General features: G+C 37.3%; 1 protein-coding gene across 3 annotated transcripts in view; it reads left to right on the plus strand.

The window, feature by feature from the left end:
- KDM6A (lysine demethylase 6A) overlaps window positions 1-16,320 on the plus strand; it is a 209,193-nt gene that overhangs the window by 81,070 nt on the left and 111,803 nt on the right. For all 3 annotated transcript variants that reach the window (XM_082681587.1, XM_082681586.1, XM_082681585.1), the window contains exon 4: window positions 388-437. In XM_082681587.1, coding sequence (XP_082537713.1) covers window positions 388-437 — 50 coding nt within the window. The remainder of the gene's footprint in view (window positions 1-387; window positions 438-16,320) is intronic.

Genomic DNA, 16,320 nt, shown 5'->3' on the forward strand with positions numbered 1-16,320 from the left:
CCACCAGGGAAGCCCTCTTAGTCATTTTTGGAAGTGAGATCCCTTGTTAGAACAAACGACCCATCACATTCTGGAGTATTAATCCATTTATCAGATTTGGTCTCTGAGGAAGGTCAAGTTGATTCAAGAGGTTGCCCAGATTCTGTTCAAGTGCAGGTCTGAAATGTGACCATGGTTTTACTTCCTTGAACTCCTATATATTGGACATTTGTTACCATGTCTGACTATGAGTAGGGACGCCCCAGAGTTTAAATTGTTTGGTTTTAAATATCACTATCTGCTGGGAGGTGGGTATGATGGGAATTTTGTTGTAATGTTTCTTAAAACTTGTTAATTGATTTTGAAATGGGACATAATTGTGACTCAGGCTTATTTTCCTTCTTTCAGCATTATCTGCATACCAGAGGTACTACAGTTTACAATCTGACTACTGGAAGGTTAGTGCACATTTGCATACCCCTTCCCTTCCCCTCTTTCCCTCTTCCCCTTCCCTTCCCTTCCCTTCTCCTCTTCCCTCCCCTTCTCTTCTCTGGCAGATTACTGCTGTTTATACTCAAAACGAATTGTGCTCTTGCTTTTTTGTTTTGTTAATTGAAAATATTACTTCTAGGCAAAAGGGATTGGAAAGGGAGAAATGAGTGTTCTTCATTTGTGCTGTCTTGTATGATCAACTTGTATTTTGTTAAAAGAATTAGATTATTCTGACACAGTTTGTTGGCCAAAGACGATCCAAAGTGTGAAAGTTAAAGCCATTAAAATCAAATGGCAACAAAATGATTCTTCAGTTGTCTTAAGTTGGTACCTAGGAATAAAAGAAGTCTGAAGATGGCTGTATCAGGCTGAAAAGGGAAGGCATAAATGAAAATCTTTATTGGTATAGTCTGTCTATAATTGGAGCTCTGAGGGCAGCTGAACCTAACCATTTTTTAAAAGACCAGTACCTAAATGAAGAACTGTGCACAGCAATGAATCATCTATTTTCTTAGTTTGAGCAGTGCATAAAGTTACCTGGACAGGTTAATCTTTCACATCATGTTTACTTTGAAGTATAAGTTTACTGACCAGTGGGGTTTCTTTATCTGAATTGCCATTTCAGATTTTTAAGGTGGATTTTATTTTTTCTATTGCCTAATTTATGTTTCTTTTTGATATGTAGAAGTTTTAACAGTATATTTTGGTAATTTAAAAAATATATTGAAAATATCTTTTCTAGTCTATGGCTTATCTTTTCTTCTTTTTAAAGCTTATTGAAGTGTAATTAAATACCATAAAATTCAACTTCTTTATGCCATTCAGTGACTTTTAGTAAATTTCCAGAGTTGTGCAACCATAACCAAAGTCTTACTTTAGGACATGTCTATCTCACCGTAATGAAACCTCATGCCCAACCCCTGGCGAGTACTAATCTACTTTCTGTCTCTGTGTATTTGTATTTTCTGGGTATTTCATATAAATTGAATCATATAATATGTAGTCTTTTGTGACTGACTTCTTTCGCTAAGCATATATTTTTAAGGTTGATCCATGTGTAGCATGTATTAATACTTTATTCCTTTTTATTATCTAATAATATTCCATTGTGTGGTTATACCATATTTTATATATCCATTCATCAGTTGAGCATTTTAGTTGTCTCTACTTTTTGGCTATTGTGAATAATGCTCCTGTGAACATCTGTATACAAGTTTTTGTGTGGACATATATAGTTTCAGTTCTCTTCGGTAAATAACCAGGGGTGGAATTGCCAGGTTGTAAAGTAAATCTATGTTTAACATTTTGAGAAACTGCCAAAATTGTTTTCCAGGGTGGCTGTAACATTTTACATTCTTACCAGCAGTGTATGAGGGTAACAGTTTCTCCATATCCTCATTATTACAGTTTTTATTTGCATTTTCCTAATGACTGACGTTGAGCACTGTTTAATGACCACATTAGCTATTTGTGTATATTCTTTGGTGAAATGCCTCTGTAAACCTTTGCTGATTTTTAAATTTGTTTTTTAAAAAATTAGTGTGTTGGGACTGCCCTGGCGGTTCAGTGTTTAAGACTCCACGCTTCCAATGAAGGGTGCATGGGTTTGATCCCTGATCTGGGAACTAAGATCCCACATGGCTGCGTGGCGCGGCCGAAAACTTAAAAAAAAAAAAAATTGGTGTGTTGTAAGAGTTCTTTATACATTCCGGATACAACCCCTTATCGGAATATAATTTGCAAATATTTTCTCAGAGTCTGTGGCTTATATTTTCATTTTCTTGATAGTGTAGTTTGAAGTGCAAAAATTAAAAATTTTGATGACATCCAATTTCTCAACTGTTTCTTTCATTGCTTGGGCTTTTGGTTTTGTAGCTAAGAAATCTTTGCCTAATCCAGTGTCATGGTGATTTCTTCCATTGTTTATTCAATCAGTTGCTTCAGTACAGATAGTACTGCAGTAAATAGTAAAAGTGTCTTTTTGTTAGTGTTCTTTGGTATAGATTCTCTTTGGTATAGATTCCTTGATAATTGGGATTGCTGGGTCTAGTGGTGTGAACCACTCCTTTGGGAGCTCTTGTTTCCCCTTGGTCTTAACCAAGAAAGTTTATGTCAGCAGGCTTTTTGTGAAATCTGATAGGTGAGAAATGGTGTCTTGTTTTTAACTTGCATTTTCTTAATTGAATTTTTAATTGAAGTTTAAAGACTATTTGTGTTTCCTTTTCTTTGAAATATTTGTTCATTTCTCTTCAGTTGGGCCATTGTTTTCTTTCTGTTTTGTATAGCCATATTTTATGTATGATCTATATTTATCCTTTATTTGTGATAAAAATTGCAGTTTTCATTTATTGTTTTATTTTGCTTTTGTGTGTTTGTTTTTGTCCATGCAGAAGTTATTTCTATCTAGTCAGATTTATCAGTCTTTTTCTAAATTGCACCTGCATGTTGAATCATAGGATAGTTTTTTCCTCACTCCCAGGTGTTAGAGAAATTCATCCACATTTTCTTTTAGTACTTAAATGGTTTTAGTTTTTAATTTAAATCTCTGATCCATTTGGGATTTATCCCTGATTTATAGTGTGAGGAACATCTAAGTTTATTCTTTGCCTATGGCTAATTATCCCAACATAATATATTGTTAAAAAATTTCATTTTTTCCGTACTAATTTGAGATGTTGCCTTAGTTGTATGCTAAATTTTCATATGAAGTTTTGTCTACTTATATTTTCTGTGGTCTGTTTCATTAGTCTGTTCATGAATTAATGCTATACTATTTTACTTACAGAGGTTTTGGAATAGGTTTACACTACATATACAGTATGTATACGGTAGTGCTGTGGCACCCTTTCCCCATTGTTCTTGTTTCTAGGGTTTCCCTGGCTGTCCTTTCTTTGTTGCTTGTTTTTCCAAATAAACTAATTAACTCCACAAAAATAGCTGATGATTTTTCTCTCCGGCTTTTTTGAAGTATCATTTACATTATTTTAAGTGTTCAAATTTGCTGCATTTCGGCAATTTATATGGGGTTGTGTAATCATTACTGCAATTAAGATATAGAATGTTTCTATCACTCAAAGTGTTCCATTGTCCCCCTTTACAGTTGATTCCCATTCTTGACCCCTGGTCCCAGGCAACCAGTTATCTGTGTATATGCTTTCTGGAGTCTCTAATTTTGCCGTTCCTAGAATGTCACACACCTGGATTCAAATAGCATGTATTTTTTTGTTTTAATTTAGCATACTGTTTTTGAGATTCATCCATGTTCTTGTGTGTATCAGTATTGTATTCCTTTTCATTGTTATGTAGTATCTAATAGAATGATTATACCACAATTAATTTTCCCATTTATTAGTTGACAAACATTAGGGTTGTGTCCAGCTTTTGATAAGCATGAATGAAGTGCAGTGAACATTATTTGTTTTTGTGTAGACATAGGTTTTCACTTCTCTTGGTATATATACCTAGGATTTGGAAATGCTGGGTCACATTGCAGTTGTAGAGTTAACGGCCAAACTTTTACAAAGTGGCTGTACCACTTCACATTCTTACTAGCAATATATGAGATTCTCAATTGTTCTACATCTTGGATATCACTCGGTACTTTCAATCTTTTTAACTTTAGGCATTCTAGTAAGTAAGTAGTGGGTTTTCATTTTGGTTTTATCTGCGTTTCCCCAATGATAGTGATGTTGAGCATCTTCTATGTGCTATTGGCCTTTCATGTACCTTTTGTTATTATCTGTTCACATCTTTTGCTGATTTTTAACTTCTTTTTGTGTATTATTAATTGAGTTGCATGGGCTCTTTGCATATTCCCTTTGTCAGATATGTTTTGCAAATACTTTTTCACAGTCTGTGGTTTGCTTTTTGTTTTCTTACTTGTGCCTTTTTACGAGCAAATATTTATAATTTTGATGAAGTCCATTTAATAATTTTTTTCTTTTATACCTTGTGGTTTTTGTGTTCTGCTAAGAACTCTTTGCCTACCTGAAGATCATAAACATTTCCTCAGCTTTTTTTCCCCAGGAGTTCTATAATCACATTTCTTAAATTTTGGTTTATGATACATTTCAGGTTGTTCATGATGTGAGATGAGCATCAGTGTTCTTCCCCACCCCTTGAACACATATCCAGTTGTTCTAGCATCATTCATTGGAAAGACTGTCCTTTCAAATTTGATTTACTGTTTATTTCCTCTTAGATAAAAATCAGTTGACCATTTAGTTTTGTGTCTATTGCTAGATCCTCTGTTATATTCCCTGTTACGTTATGTTCTATATGTCTATTTTTTCGTTCTTTTTTTTCCTTTTTCTTTTCTTAACATCTTTATTGGAGTATAATTGCTTTACAATGGTCTCTTAGTTTCTGCTTTAAAACAAAGTGAATCAGCTATGCATATACATATATCCCCATATCTCCTCCCTCTCGCATCTCCCTCCCACCCTCCCTATCCCACCCTTCTAGGTGGTCACAAAGCACCAAGCTGATCTCCCTGTGCTATGTGGCTGCTTCCCACTAGCTATCTATTTTACATTTGATAGTGTATATATGTCCATGCTACTCTCTCACTTCGTCCCAGCTTACCCTTCCCCCTTCCCCTTCCCCGTGTCCTCAAGTCCATTCTCTATGTCTGCATCTTTATTCCTGTCCTGCCCATAGGTTCTTCAGAACCTTCTCTTTTTTTTAATTTTTAAGATTCCATATATATGTGTTAGCATATGGTATTTGTTTTTCTCTTTCTGACTTACTTCACTCTGTATGACAGTCTCTGCGTCCATCCACCTCACTACAAATAACTCAATTTCGTTTCTTTTTATGGATGAGTAATATTCCATTGTATATATGTGCCACATCTTCTTTATCCATTCACCTGTTGATGGACACTTAGGTTGCTTCCATGTTCTGGCTATTGTAAATAGAGCTGCAATGAACATTTTGGTACATGACTCGTTTTGAATTATGTTTTTCTCAGGGTATATGACCAGTAGTGGGATTGCTGGGTCGTATGGTAGTTCTATTTGTAGTTTTTTAAGGAACCTCCATACTGTTCTCCACAGTGGCTGTATCAGTTTACATTCCCACCAACAGTGCAAGAGTGTTTCCTTTTCTCCACACCCTCTCCAGCATTTATTGTTTGTAGATATTTTGATGATGGCCATTCTGACTGGTGTGAGGTGATACCTCATTGTAGTTTTAATTTGCATTTCTCTAATGATGAGTGATGTTGAGCATCCTTTCATGTGTTTGTTGGCAATCTGTATATCTTCTTTGGAGAAATGTCTACTTAGGTCTTCTGCCCATTTTTGGATTGGGTTGTTTGTTTTTTTTGATATTGAACTGCATGAGCTGCTTGTAAATTTTGGAGATTAATCCTTTGTCAGTTGCTTCATTTGCAAATATATTCTCCCATTCTGAGGATTGTCTTTTATTTCTTTTTTTTTTTTTGCGGTACATGGGCCTCTCACTGTTGTGGCCTCTCCCGTTGCAGAGCACAGGCTCCGGATGCGCAGGCTCAGCGGCCGTGGCTCACGGGCCCAGCCGCTCCGCGGCATGTGGAATCTTCCCGGCCCGGGGCATGAACCCGCGTCCCCTGCATCGGCAGGCGGACTCTCAACCGCTGTACCACCAGGGAAGCCCCTGAGGGTTGTCTTTTCGTCTTGTTTATGGTTTCTTTTGCTGTGCAAAAGCTTTTAAGTTTCATTAGGTCCCGTTTGTTTACTTTTGTTTTTATTTCCATTTCTCTAGGAGATGGGTCAAAAAGGATCTTGCTGTGATTTATGTCATAGAGTGTTCTGCCTATGTTTTCCTCTAAGAGTTTTATAGTGTCTGGCCTTACACTTACGTCTTTAATCCATTTTGAGTTTTTTTTTGTGTGTTTGTGTGTATGGTGTTAGAGAGTGTTCTAATTTCATTCTTTTACATGTAGCTGTCCAGTTTTCCGAGCACCACTTACAGAAGAGGCTGTCTTTTCTCCATTGTATATTCTTACCTCCTTGATCAAAGATGAGGTGACCATATGTGTGTGGGTGTATCTCTGGTCTTTCTATCCTGTTTCATTGAGCTATCTTTCTGTTTTTCTGCCACTGCCATACTGTCTTCATTACTGTAGCTTTGTAGTATAGTCTGAAGGCCGGGAGCCTGATTCCTTCAGCTCTTTTTCTTTCTCAAGATCGCTTTGGCTCTTCGGGGTCTTTTGTGTTTCCATACAAATTGTGAATTTTTTTGTTCTAGTTCTGTGAAAAATGCCATTCGTAGTTTGATAGGGATTGCATTGAATCTGTACATTGCTTTGGGTAGTATAGTCATTTTCACAATGTTGATTCTTCCAATCTAAGAACATGGTATATCTCTCTATCTGTTTGTATCATTTTTAATTTCTTTCATCAGTGTGTTATAGTTCTGTGCATACAGGTCTTTTGTCTCCTTAGGTAGGTTTATTCCTAGATATTTTATTCTTTTTGTTGCAGTGGTAAATGGGCATGTTTCCTTAATTTCTCTTTCAGATTTTTCATCATTAGTGTATAGGAATGCAAGAGATTTCTTTGCATGAATTTTGTATCCTGGTACTTTACCACATTCGTTGATTAGCTCTTGTACTTTTCTGGTGGCATCTTTAGGATTCTGTATGTATAGTATCATGTCATCTGCAAAGAGTGACAGTTTTATTTCTTCTTTTCTGATTTAGATTCCTTGTATTTCTTTCTCTTCTCTAATTGCTGTGGCTTAAACTTCCAAAACTATGTTGAATAATAGTGGTGAGAATGGACAACCTTGTCTTGTTCCTGATCTTAGAGGAAATGGTTTCAGTTTTTCACCATTGAGAATGAGGTTGGCTGTGGGTTTGTCATATATGGCCTTTATTATGTTGAGGTAAGTGAGGTAAGTTCCCTCTATGCCTACTTTCTGGAGGGTTTTTATCATAAATGGGTATTGAATTTTGTCAAAAGCTTTTTCTGCATTGATTGAGACGATCATATGGTTTTTCTCCTTCAATTTGTTAATATGGTTTATCACATTGATTGATTTGCGTACATTGAATCCTTGCATTCCTGGGGTAAACCCTACTTGACCATGGTGTATGATCCTTTTAATGTGCTGTTGGATTCTGTTTGTATTATTTTGTTGAGAATTTTTGCATCTGTGTTCATCAGTGATATTGGCCTGTAGTTTTCTTTCTTTGTGACATCTTTGTCTGGTTTTGGTATCAGGGTGATGGTGGCCTCGTAGAATGAGTTTGGGAATGTTCCTCCCTCTGCTGTAGTTTGGAGGAGTTTGAGAAGGATAGGTGTTAGCTCTTCTCAAAATGTTTGATAGAATTCGCCTGTGAAGCCGTCTGGTCCTGGGCTTTTGTTTGTTGGAAGATTTTTAATCACAGTCTCAATTTCAGTGCTTGGGATTGGTCTGTTTATATTTTCTGTTTCTTCCTGTTTCAGTCTTGGGAGGTTGTGCTTTTCAAAGACTTTGTCCATTTCTTCCAGGTTGTCCAGTTTATTGGCATAGAGTTGCTTTTAGTAATCTCTCATGATCCTTTGTATTCTGCAGTGTCAGTTTTTACTTCTCCTTTTTCATTTCTAATTCTATTGATTAGAGTCCTCTCCCTTTTTTTCTTATTGAGTCTGGCTAATGGTTTATCTATTTTGTTTATCTTCTCAAAGAACCAGCTTTTAGTTTTATTGATCTTTGCTATTGTTTCCTTCATTTCTTTTTCATTTATTTCTGGTATGATCTTTATGTTTTCTTTCCTTCTGGTAACGTTGGGGTTTATTTTGTTCTTCTTTCTGTAATTGCTCTAGGTGTAAGGTTAGGTTGTTTATTTGAAATGTTTCTTGTTTCTTGAGGTAGGATTGTATTGCTATAACCTTCCCTCTTAGAACTGCTTTTTCTGCATCCCATTGGTTTTGTGTCGTTGTGTTTTCATTGTCATTTGTTTCTAGGCACTTTTTGATTTCCTCAGTGATCTCTTGGTTATTTAGTGGTGTATTGTTTAGCCTCCATGTGTTTGTATTTTTTACAGACTTTTTCCTGTAATTGATATCTAGTTTCGTAGTGTTGTCGTTGGAAAAGATACTTGATGTGTTTTCAGTTTTCTTAAATTTACCAAGGCTTCATTTGTGATCCAGGATATGATGTGTCCTAGAGAATGTTGCATGAGCACTTGAAAGTGTATTCTGTTGTTTTTGGATAGAATGTCCTATAAATATCAATTAATTCCATTTAAAGCTTGTTTTAAAGCTTTAAGTCGCCTACCATGATTGTGTTGCTGTCGATTTCCCCTTTAATGGCTGTTAGGATTTGCCTTATGTATTGAAGTGCTCCTGTGTTGGGTGCATAAATATTTACAATTGTTATATCTTCTTGGATTGATCCCTTGGTCATTATGTAGTTTCCTTCTTTGTCTCTTGTAAAAGTCTTTATTTTATAGTATATTTTGTCTGATATGAGAATTGCTACTCCAGCTTTCTTTTGATTTCCATTTGCATGGAATATCTTTTTTTGTCCCCTCTGTTGCAGTCTCTGTGTGTTCTTAGGTCTGAAGTGGATCTCTTGTAGACAGCATATGTATGGGTCTTGTTTTTGTATCCATTCGGCCAGTCTGTGTTTTTGGTTTGAGCATGTAATCCATTTACATTTAAGGTAGTTATCGATATGTGTGTTCCTGGTACCATTTTCTTAATTGTTTGGGTTTGTTATTGTAGGTCTTTTCCTGCTCTTGTGTTTCCTGCCTAGAGACGTTCTTTTAGCATTTGTTGTAAAGCTGGTTCGGTGGTGCTGACTTCTCTTAGCTTTTGCTTGTCTGTAAAGGTTTTAATTTCTCCGTTGAATCTGAATGAGATCCTTGCTGGGTAGAGTAATCTTGGTTGTAGGTTTTTCCCTTTCATCACTTTAAATATGTCCTGCCACTCCCTTCTGGCTTGCAGAGTTTCTGCTGAAAGATCAGCTGTTAACCTTATGGAGATTCCCTTGTGTGTTATTTGTTGTTTTTCCTTTTCTGCTTTTAATATTTTTTCTTTGTACTTAAATTTTCATAGTGTGATTAATATGTGTCTTGGCGTGTTTCTCCTTGGATTTGTCCTGTATGGACTCTCTGTGCTGCCTGGATTTGATTAACTGTTTTCTTTCCCATATTAGGGAAGTTTTCAACTATAATCTCTTGAAATATTTTCTCAGTCCCTTTCTTTTTCTCTTCTTCTTCTGGGATCCCTGTAACTCGAATGTTAGTGCATTTACTGTGGTCCCAGGGGTCTCTGAGGCTGTCCTCCGTTCTTCTCATGCTTTTTACTTTATTGTGCTCTGTGGTAGTTATTACCACTGTTTTATCTTACAGGTGACTTACCTGTTCTTCTTCCTCAGTTCTTCTGCTATTGATCCCTTCTGGAGAATTTTTAATTTTATTTATTGTGCTGTTCATCATTGTTTGTTTGCTCTGTTCTTCTAGGTCCTTGTTAAATGTTTCCTGTATTTTCTCTGTTCTGTTTCCAAGATTTTGGATCATCTTTACTATCATTACTCTGAATTCTTTTTCAGGTAGACTGCCTATTTCCTCTTCATTTGTTTGGTATGGTGGGTTTCTGCGTTGCTCCTTCGTCTACTGTGTGTTTCTCTGTCTTTTCATTTTGCTTAACTTACTGTGTTTGGGGTCTCCTTTTCACAGGCTGCAGGTTCGTAGTTCCCGTTGTTTTTGGTGTCTGCCCCCAGTGGCTAAGGATGATTCACTGGGTTGTGTAGGCTTCCTGGTGGAGGGCATTCGTGCCTGTGTTCTGGTGGATTAGGTTGGATCTTGTCTTTCTGGTGGGCAGGACCATGTCTGGTGGTGTGTTTTTGAGTGTCTGTGACCTTATTATTTTAATTTTAGGCAGCGTCTCTGCTCATGGATGAGGTTGTGTTCCTGTCTTGCTAGTTGATTGGCCGTAGGGTGTCCAGCACTGTAGCTTGCTGGTCGTTGAGTGGAGCTGGGTCTTAGCGTTGCAATGGAGATCTCTGGGAGCAGTTTCGCCATTTGATATTTCATGTGCAGCCTGGAGGTCTCTGTTGGACCATTGTCCTGAACTCGGCTCTCCCACCTCAGAGGCAGAGGCCTGACACCCGGCTGGAGCACCAAGACCGTGTCAGCCACATGGCCCAGAAGAAAAGGGAGAGAAAAAGGAAGGAAGGGAGGGAGAGAGGGAAGGAAAATTATTAAAAATAAAAAAATTAAAAAGTAATAAAAAAGAAGAGAGCAGCCAAACCAAAAAAGAAATCCACCAATGATAGCAAGTGCTAAAAACTATACTAAAAAAATAATAAAAAGAAAAACGGACAGACAGAACCCTAGGACAGATGGTAAAAGCAAAGCTATACAGACAAAGTCACACAAAGAAGCACGCACATACACACTAACAAAAAGAGAAAAAGAAAAAAATATATATATATAAAAAAGGAAGAGAGCAACCAAATCAATAAACAAATATACCAATGATAATAAACTCTAAATACTAAACTAAGATAAACATAAAACCAGAAACAAATTAGATGCAGAAAGCAAACCCCAAGTCTACAGTTGCTCCCAAAGTCCACCGCCTCAATTTTGGGATGATTCATTGTCTATTCAGGTGTTCCACAGATGCAGGATATATCAAGTTGATTGTGGAGATTTAATCCGCTGCTCCTGAGGCTGCTGGGAGAAATTTCCCTTTCTCTTCTTTGTTAGTACAGCTCCTGGGGTTCAGCTTTGGATTTGGCCCCGCCTCTACGTGTAGGTCGCCTGAGGGCGTCTGTTCTTCACTCAGGACGGGGTTAAAGTAGCAGCTGAATAGGGGGCTGTGGCTCACTCAGGCCGAGGGGGAGGGAAGGGTATGCAATGCGGATGGAGCCTGCCGCAGCGGCCGGAGTGACATTGCAGCAGCCTGAGGCGCGGCGTTTTTTCTGCTGGGGAAGTTGTCCCTGGATCACAGGACCCTGGCAGTGGAGGGCTGCACAGGCTCCCGGGAGGGGAGGTGTGGATAGTAACCTGTGCTTGCACACAGGCTTATTGGTGGCTGCAGCAGGTGCCTTACCGTTACTTGCCCGTCTCTGGGGTCTGTGCTGATAGCTGTGGCTCACGCCCGTCTCTGGAGCTCATTTAGGCAGTGCTCTGAATCCCCTCTCCTTGCACACCCTGAAACATTGGTCTCTTGCCTCTTAGGCAGGTCCAGAGTTTTTCCAGGACTCCCTCCCGGCTAGCTGTGGCACACTAACCCGCTTCCGGCAGTGTTCATGCAGCCAACCGCAGTCCTCTCCCTGGTATCTGACCTGTGAAGCCCGAGCCTCAGCTCCTAGCCCCTGCCCGTCCCGGCGGGTGAGCAGAGTAGCCTCTTGGGCTGGTGAGTGCTGGTCAGCACTGATCCTCTGTTCGGGAATCTCTCCGCTTTGCCCTCCGCACCCCTGTTGCTGTGCTCTCCTCCGTGGCTCCGAAGTTTCCCCCCATCTCCACCAGTGAAGGGGCTTCCTAGTGTGTGGAAACTTTTCCTCCTTCACAGCTCCCTCCCAGAGGTGCAGGTCCTGTCCCTATTCTTTCGTCTCTGTTTTTTCTTTTGCCCTACCCAGGTACGTGGTGAGTTTCTTGCCTTTTGGGAAGTCTGAGGTCTTCTGCCAGCGTTCAGTAGGTGTTCTGTAGGAGTTGTTCCACATGTAGTTGTATTTCTGATGTATTTGTGGAGACGAAAGTGATATACACGTCTTACTCCTCTGCCATCTTGAAGGTCTCGTATATGTCTTTTTTTTTTTTTTTTTTGCGGTATGCTGGCCTTTCCCACTGCGGCACACAGGCTCCAGACGCGCAGGCTCAGCGCTCATGGCTCACGGGCCCAGCGGCTCCGCAGCATGTGGGATCTTCCCGGACACGGGGCACGAACCCATGTCCCCTGCATCCGCAGGCGGACTCTCAACCACTGCGCCACCAGGGAAGCCCCTCGTATATGTCTATTTTAAAGCCAGTAGCATACTGTTTTGCTACTTTAGTCTTGAAATCAAGCAGTGTAAGTTTTCTGTGTTCTTTTTCAAAATTTTGTTTTTTTCTAGGTCGTTTGCTTTTCTATATACAGTTTAGAAGCAATTTGCCAATTTCTCCTGCTAGGATTTTGATTGGGACTGCATTGTATGCATTGACCAATTTGGGGAGAATATCTCTTTTTAAAAATAATGCATTTGTTTGTCCACAAACATGGTATATCTCACCATTTATTTAGGTCTTCTTTAATTTTCTTCAGCAATGTTTTATTGTTTCCATCATTCCACCATTTATTTAGGTCTTCTTTAATTTTCTTCAGCAATGTTTTATTGTTTCCATCCTTGTTAAGTTTATCTCTAGTTTACTCTTTGATGCTGTTGTGATTGGAGTCGTTGTAAAATTTTATTTCCAATTATTGTTGCTATTGTATAGGAGCAGAAAAGATTATTGTACATTTACCTAGCATCCTGCTATCTTGATAAATTATTAGGTCTGGTAGCTTTGGTCTAGATTTCAGAGGATTTTCTATGTACGTTATCATGCTGCTTGCAGATAAATACAATTTTTCTTTTCTAATCTGTGGTTACTACTTAATCTTCTTCTTGCCTTGTTGGATTGGCAAGGACCTCTAGTATAGTGTTGAATAGAAGGGAACATCATTGTGTTGTTCCTGGTCTTTGGGGGAAAACATTCAGTTTTCACCCTTGAATATGATGTTAACTATAGAGTTTTTATAGATTCAGATTGAAGAAGTTTCCTTCTGTTACTAGTTTTACTTTGAGATTTCTTTTTTTTTGTTGTTCCTGTTTTCATTTATAATGAATAGGTATGGAACTTGTCAAGTAATTATTCCTTCCTGTATTGAGAGTCTATGGATTTTCTTTCTTAATGTGTTATACAGTTAGGTACATTGCTTGATTTTTTTTTTTTTTTTAAAGCTGTTCCTTGGATAAACCCCTGTTAGATCTGTTATCATTTTTATATGTTGTTGGCTTCATTGTAGTAATAATTTGTTGAGCATTTTTGCATCTTTGTTCATAAATGATATTACTCTAATTTTCTTCTTACAACTTCTGATTTTTTTCCATCAGGATAAATCTGGCCTCATAAAAAGAGTGGGGAATTGTTCTCTCCTCTATTTCTGAGTGTATGTGTAGGGTTGGTATTATTTCTTCTTCCAGTGTTGAATAGAATTTATCAGTAAAGTCAGCTGGACCTAGAGTTTCTTTGTGAATAGTTTTTAACTACAATTTGAATTCCTCTAATATGTACAGGGCTATTCAGGTTTTCTGTTACTTCTTGTTTCAGTTTTATTTTGTCTTTCAAGGAGTTTGTCTCTTTCATAAAATTTCACATTTACTATTTTTTCTGTCATAACCCTAATTTCCTTTAAATAACTATAGAATCTGTATATTGTCTTTCATTCCTGATATTGGTAATTTGGTCTTCTCTTTTTTTCTTGGTCAGCCTGGCTGGATGGTTACCAATTTTATTGATGTTTGCAAAAAGTCAAATTTTTGTTTTGTAGTTTTTTTCTTCAGTATTGTTTTCCTGTTTTACATTTCATCCAATCCCTATTTCATTGATTCCTGATTGTCTTTATTATTTGCTTCTGCTTACTTTGTGTTTAATTTTCTTATTTCCTAAGATGGAAGCTTAGATCATCGATTTTCTACCTTTTTTCTCTAATTCAAGTGTTTCAAAGTATGCATTTTTCTTAGTATTGATATAGCTGTATCTCACAAATTTTATATTTTTAATTTTCATTGTCATTCATTTGAAAGCATTTTCTACATCACTTCCACTTTCTTACCCATGGTTATTTATATATATATATTGTATAATTTCAAAATACTTGGGTTATTTTAGCTATCTCATAGTTAGTAATTTTTGTTTCATTTATATAACATACTCTATGATTTCATTCTTTCAGAATGTATTGAGACTTTATTGGGTCAGCACTTGAAAAGAAGCACATGATTTGCATTTGTTGGTTGTATTGTGGTATAAATAACAGTTAAAGATATTTGAAGGTATTTTTCTTAAACAGTTTTTTTTGTCCTTGTCATTTGCTGACAGGTTATTATCTCTTCTTGTGATGGTAGAATTGTCTTTCTTAATTTTGCCCTTTTGTTCTTTAATATATTTTGAAACTCTCTTATTAGGTACACACACATTTGTTATTGTTATTTTTACCTGATGAACTGACCCTTTTGTCATAAAGAAATACTGTTTTTTACCTTTAGTAATTCCTTTTGTTTTGACATGTGTTTTATCTGATTTTAATTTAGCTATTCCTTTCTTCTTAGGCTTGTTATTTCTGTGAGATATCCGTTTCTTTTTTTTCTTTTTTCTTTTTTTTTTTTTGCGGTACGCGGGCCTCTCACTGTTGTGGCCTCTCCCGTTGTGGAGCACAGGCTCAGCGGCCATGGCTCACGGGCCTAGATGCTCTGCGGCATGTGGGATCCTTCTGGACTGGGGCACGAACCCGTGTCCCCTGCATCGGCAGGCGGACTCTCAACCACTGTGCCACCAGGGAAGCCCGAGATATCCTTTTCTTTTCAACCTTTTGGCATCTTTATATTTTTAATACTTTTATAGATAGCTTGTTAAATGGGTCTTGCTTTTTTATCCAATCTGAAAGTCTCTGTTTTTTACTTGTGCTGTTTAGCCACTGATAGTTAATGAAATCATTGGTATGATTGGGTTTGTGTCTTTCATTTGATCTTTCCTTTTATGTTTATTCCCTTAATTTCTTGGTCTTAAGTTCTCCATACCACTCCCCCCCTTTATATTTCAATCTGTTTTACAATTTTACTTTACTTTTCCTATTGACCTTTTCACCTATTCTTCTTTTCATTATTTGTTCAGTGGTGACTCTAGGGATTATAGTGTATAAACCCTTTAATTTTTCACAGTCAAGTCTCAGTATTATACCAATTCACATAAAATGTAGAAAGTTTGCAGTTACATAGGTCCACATCGTACCCACTCATGTCCTTTATGTAATAGCTGTTACGTGTATTAGATCTACGCAAGGTGATGTTATTTTGCTTTGAACAGGCCCATATATTACAGTGTAATAGTAATTTTATTTACCCATATTGTTACCATTTCTGATGCTCTTCATTACTTTGTATGAATTGTTACCATGTACTGTCATTTTCTTTTTGGCCAAAGAACTTTGTTTAGCATTTCTTATGGTAAAGGTATGGCGGAGATGAATTTCTTTTATCTGAAAATATTTTTTGACTTAATTTTAAAGGGCATTTTTTCTTGATAGAGAATTATGGGTTGGCTTGCTTCTTTAAAAAGTTATTGTAAAATATTGGCTATATTCCCTGTGGTGTACAATATATCCTTGTAGCTTATTTAGTTTATACATAGTAGTTTGTATCTCTTGATCCCCTACCCCTATCTTGCCCCACCCTCCTTCCCTCTCCCCTCTGGTAACCACCAGTTTGTTCTCTATATTTGTGAATCTGTGTTTGTTTTGTTATATTCATTTGTTTGTTTTATTTTTTTAGATTCCACATATAAGTAATAACATACAGTATCTGTTTTTCTCTGTCTTATTTCACTAAGCACAATACCTTCCAGGTCCATCCATGTTGATACGTATTTATTCTATTGTATATATGTACCACATCTTCTTTATCCATTTGTCTGCTGATGGACACTGAGGTTGATTCCATATCTTGGCTATTGTACATAATGCTGCCATGAACATTGGGGTACATGTATCTTTCCAAATTAGTGTTTTTGTTTTCTTCAGATGTATACCCAGGAGTGGGATTGCTGGATCATATGGTAGTTTTATTTTTAGTTTTTCGAGGAACCTCCATATTGTTTCCCACAGTGGCTGTACCAGTTTACATTCCCAC

Source organism: Grampus griseus (assembly GCF_964374135.1).
Source record: "Grampus griseus genome assembly, chromosome: X".
Classification (NCBI taxonomy): domain Eukaryota; kingdom Metazoa; phylum Chordata; class Mammalia; order Artiodactyla; family Delphinidae; genus Grampus; species Grampus griseus.